The sequence below is a fragment of the Primulina huaijiensis genome, chromosome 14 (genome assembly GCF_012295235.1).
Source record: "Primulina huaijiensis isolate GDHJ02 chromosome 14, ASM1229523v2, whole genome shotgun sequence".
Classification (NCBI taxonomy): Eukaryota; Viridiplantae; Streptophyta; class Magnoliopsida; order Lamiales; family Gesneriaceae; genus Primulina; species Primulina huaijiensis.
Genome location: NC_133319.1, coordinates 15,910,555 through 15,916,013, shown reverse-complemented (window position 1 = coordinate 15,916,013; position 5,459 = coordinate 15,910,555). Strand labels below are relative to the sequence as shown.

Below are 5,459 nucleotides of genomic sequence, written 5' to 3'. Positions count from 1 at the left end.
CCTGATAATCGAGTATATATATAATCTGGCTATTTCTTTGATCCCAAAGCTTGTGATGTATCTAAATAATTCAACAACAATTTTCAGATCATTGTCATCGTATCAACACAATTATAAAAACCTCAATATAGCACAGCAAATAGCCCAACAACAATTAATTCAACAAAATATAAAACTCGATTATAAATTCTTATCGTTTAACAATTTAATATTCTGGTGTATTTAATTCACAATACTACCATCAAATACACCATAATTAATTAACTTCAAATAATATGCTATTTTACAACATCCGTCAAATTAGGAAAACTTTATATCAACATGTAGCCTATACTTCGTAGACTCCAAATATATAATCAGAATTAATAACAACTGACAAACTACTCTCCAATCTCAGTCCAACGATTAAAAATCCCTAATTATAATAAATGGGGAATAATTCAAAACAACATCACGATAATATTCTCTACTTCGTTAAGATCATACACTATTCAACAATCTTCAATTGCTGTATGATTTAACAATTTATCGGATTTATTCCAAAAATCGACGAATTTCAAACATCACCAAAACTATAAAATTTATACCTCAAATCGAAGACCTTGTGTCAACGATCCCAAAACTGAAGTCGGTTCGTCGATTGGATAAACCGATAAATCGCAAGATCGAAAAGAAAGTTTGAAACTGTATTCTCTCTTCACCTCTATCTCTGCTTGAACCCTCTACTGTAATCGTAGAATTCAATTCATAAGAGCACCCACATTGGTGCATTAATGGGTGATTATTAACGCCCATTAATGTTCATGCACCAATGTGGGTGTAGAAGTTATTAATTTTGGCTGACATGGCAGCCAAGAAATTCATTAGAATGAACAGCATTATTTCGCAAGTTGTGACGGTTTTTCGTAAGCCGTCGCAACTTGAAAAGCGTCGCTACTTGCAACGATTTTTTTAAAAAGTCGCTAATTGCGACGGTTTTTTAACAACCGTCGCTATTTGCGACGGTTTTTGAAAAACCGTCGCTAATTAAGGCATGTTCTGAAAAAAAAATTTCATTTCTTAATAATATTTTAATGAATATTGGAATTAAGTTATTTTTAAAATAATAATCCTATTTATTTTTAGTAATATTTGTTGTAAAATTTTAAAAATATTAGAAAGATATTGAAATAATTAAAAAGAAAAAAAATGAGTAAGTGGACAGTGGGACTCATAAATAATGAAAGTTGATATTAAATGAATGTGGGTGTGAGTTAATAATGGGAAAGTGTTAATGTAATGAATATGTGGCTCGTGGACCCCATAATTTTTGAGGAGATGGANCAAGGGGAAGACCTTCAAACTTCTGTTTTGTTACGCTGGAGTTTGTGGTTAGCTAGAAATAAACTTGTTTTTGAAGGTAGGATCTCATCGCCACGTTATGTATGTTGGGAATTCAATCAAAATCTCACACAAATAAGATCATGAGTTAATAAGATGGAATGATATATCCATTTGTATGAGACCTCTTGGGTGAATTCCAAAAGAAAATTCATGAGGTTTTAAATCCAAAGTTGACAATATCATACCATTGTAGAGATATATTATTTTCATTGTATGACAAGTGGCATCAGAGCCCATTAAGGTGAAATCCTCGGATACTTAAACGAAGGAGGTAAGGGTTCCCAGCAAATTTGTGATGAGAATGATGCAAACGGTGCTCCAAGTATTTCCCATAAGGTGTGCGCTGTGTTGCCCAATGTAGTGGAGAATAGTGGCCTCGAGGATGGACGGATGGGATTGAGGGGATGTCCGGACCATGAGAAGTATGGTAGTCCTTCGTTTGAGGGAAGGATTATAACGAATTCAACTGAAGTCTTATATTGAAAATACACAAAGAAAATCATGGGTTAATAAGATGGAACATATATCCATTAATATGAGGTTTTTTGGGTAAAGTCCAAAAACAAATTCATGAGGTTTTAGGCACGAAGATAGATGATTTACATTGTACAACAAACCGTGCAAATAAATAGTTTTTGGATAAATTTTATGCTTCATATCCTTCATAAATCTCTGCCGGTGCACAAATCATTCCGGTTGCTAATCGAACTTGTCGACCACCACCACTTGGCTTTATCAAAGTTAATTTGGACCCTTCAGTAGTTGCTTCACTGGATTTTTTTACCGTGGGATTAGTGGCTCATGACCATAATGGGATTGTCTAATTCGCCGCTGCAAAAGTGTATCGAGGATTTCTCCCATCATGTAGCTGATATGATGGCAGTCAGAGATGGGGAAACAAAGTGGTTAGTTGAATCTGATGAGAAGAAAATGATCCAGGCTATACAAGTTTCTTCCCCGTTTTCCATGGATGAATTGCTAGCTGCAGAGATTCGAAGTTTGTGCTAAAGATCCGATGGTGCTTCAATCGTACACTGCTCTCAAGCCAGCCAACCAAGTGGCTCACCTACTAGCCAAAAGTAGCATGCAATCTCGTTGTAATTCTGATTTTAGGGATGTCATTCCCATCATTTTGTCCAAAGTTGTACTCTTCGATGTGATTAATTCATAATTGCAACCCATTCTTAAAAAAAAATGTACATAGATAGGTTCAAACAAATTTCAATTGCAAATTATGATTTCCACTTCTTTTTTTTTTTAAAAAAAACATTATGCTATACTTTGTTTTTTAATATAAGCGCTGATTCAGTAGGCTACCAGTAATAAACACAAGAAAGTAATACCTGCCTCTGCTCATCCAAGTCTCTGTTTACTATTGGCATTTGTGCTTGCATGAAGTATGCATCCGCATGAGTTTAGTAAAGAAAAGTGCGTTCCCAGGTATCGGGTCCTTTTTAAGCAGCAAACTCCCTTCGAGAACCACCATTTCTTGCTCAATTTTGGACTCTTTACTGCAACAATGCCAAGGTTTCAAGTGTTTCAATCAAATTTTGTGTCAGATGATCAGCACTGGGCTGATCAAGGACACTTATGGGGCCAGCAGAATCCTTAAGTTTTCCACTGATTCACCCTTTGTTCACATTGGTTATTCTTACAAAATCTTCATCAACGTCGAGAACTCGAATGGGTTCATTTGGAACACCATGATGCGGGCATATGTGCAGAGAAACATTGTCCAAGATTCGATCTTGCTGTACAAAACAATGTTAAAGAACGGTTTCTTGTGCATTGATAATTATACTTACCCAATCTTGATACAGAGCTGCTCTCTGGGTGGTTTAGAATTTGAGGGGAAAGAGTTGCATGATCACGTGGTTAAAATGGGTTTTGAGGATGATGTTTATGTGGTGAATAATTTCATTAGTATGTATAGCGGGTCTGGTAATATAGATGATGCTAGGAAGGTGTTTGATGGAAGTCCTGTGCTGGACTTGATTTCCTGGAATACTATGTTGGCAGGATATGTTTCGATGGAAAATATCGAAGAGGCAAAGATTTTTTATGCTTGGATGCCGAAAAAGAATGTGATTGCTTCAAATTCTATGATAGTGTTGTTGGGTAAAAGTGGCAGGGTGAGTGAGGCGTATCAATTGTTTAATGAACTGGAGAGAAAGGATTTCATATCCTGGACCGCATTAATATCTTGTTATGAGCAGAATGGGATGTATGTAGAGGCTTTGAATCTGTTTGTTAATATGCATTTGAATGGTGTTGGTGTAGATGATGTCATAATTGTTACAGTGCTTTCTGCGTGTTCACATCTGTTAAGTATCAGAATGGGGAAAACGGTTCACGGCTTAGTCTTGAGAATTGGCTTTGAACCTTATGTGAATCCACAGAATGCTTTGATTAACATGTACTCCAGATGTGGGGACGTGTTGGAAGCACAGAAACTGTTTGATTCGGGTTGTGTACTGGACTTGATTTCTTGGAATTCTATGATATTTGGATGCATCAAATGTGGATTGATTGAAAAAGCTAGGGAGTTGTTTGATAACATGCCTGAAAAAGATGTTGTAACATGGGGTTCAATGATATCTGGTTATACCCATCTTAGTAAATTCTCTGAGACTTTAGCATTGTTTAATGACATGCAGCGTGCAGGCGTTAAGCCTGACGAGACCACTTTGGTTAGCGTAGTTTCAGCTTGTACCCACCTTGCTGCACTTGACCAAGGTAAATGGGTAGATGCTTACATACGAAAGAACGGGATGAGGGTTAACACGATTCTTGGGACTACTCTTATAGACATGTACATGAAATGTGGAAGCATAGAAAATGCAATGGAGGTGTTTTGTGGCATGAAGGAAACTGGGGTATCTTCATGGAATGCTCTAATCCTCGGCTATGCCACTAATGGGCTGGCAGTAAAGGCACTCGAGATATTTGAGCAGATGAAGAAAAGTGGAACAGTGCCTAATGAAATCACCTTTGTGGCAGTTCTTGGTGCTTGTCGACATATGGGTCTTGTAGATGAGGGACGCCGATATTTTGATTCAATGGTTAAAATATACGACATCAAACCAAATATCAAACATTACGGATGTTTGGTTGACCTTCTTGGACGCACGGGTTTGCTCAAGGAAGCTGAGGAAGTGATTGACACAATGCCAATGGCACCAGATATAGCCACTTGGGGTGCTCTACTCGGTGCTTGCAAAAAACATGGTGACAAGAAAATGGGAGAAAGAATAGGGAGGAAACTGATCGAACTTCAGCCTGAGCATGATGGTTTTCATGTTTTATTGTCCAACATATACGCGTCGAAAGGTAATTGGGTTGACGTTCGGGAGATCAGAGAGATGATGACGCATCAAGGTGTTGTTAAAACTCCTGGATGTAGCATGATTGAAACCAATGGTGTCGTTCAGGAATTCCTTGTTGGAGATAAATTGCATCCTCAGATCAAGGAGATAGAGGGGATGCTGAATGAAATGATTCAGAGAATGAAGAGACGGGAGCATACAATATGTGCAGATGACGTTCTACTTAACATGGATGAAGAGGAGAAAGAAACTAATCTCTTAGGTATTGGGTGGTAAAAGTTGCCTCCACCATCTTGTGTCGCTGTCACTGTGACACAGCAATTGAAACGTAATGCTTGGGCTCGCAGATCGCATATTTTACACCATGTCAGCAAGCTCATAACAAGTAAAAACACCAGTGTCGAATGGAAGCTGTCGGGATGCTGTTGCATTTTGATTTGGCCAAACCAAGACATTACATTTCTTTGTTAAGGCACAAAACTACATCGATTTCGACATACTCTATGGAAGCTGTGGACACCTTTCAACTGCTGTAGACCAGCATCAGACCATTTCAATAGGGAGTTTTCCTTTGTCACAAACACAATGTCCTCGAGGCTCATAAGTAGCCACTCCTCAGATTCATGATTGAGAAATCATGAGGCACGAGTATCATTAAAACATTCAGAAATCTTTGGTTTTTAACTTTCTTTTTCTTTGAGAACTCAAATCTATATATCCGGTATTAAATGAACCGTGTGCTTGTTCATC

At 37.7% G+C, this 5,459-nt stretch overlaps 1 protein-coding gene across 1 annotated transcript; it reads left to right on the top strand.

Annotated features, from left to right (window-relative positions):
- Positions 1-2,673: 2,673 nt before the first annotated feature.
- LOC140956602 (pentatricopeptide repeat-containing protein At1g31430-like) lies at positions 2,674-5,459 on the top strand. Its single transcript, XM_073413414.1, has one exon. It carries the CDS (start codon positions 2,793-2,795, stop codon positions 4,983-4,985), a length of 2,193 nt encoding a protein of 730 aa, XP_073269515.1. The 5' UTR covers positions 2,674-2,792; the 3' UTR covers positions 4,986-5,459.

Coding starts and splice junctions, on each gene's coding strand:
- LOC140956602 (XM_073413414.1), top strand. CDS start 2,793: ATGAGTTTAGTAAAGAAAAGTGCGTTCCCAGGTATCGGGTCCTTTTTA.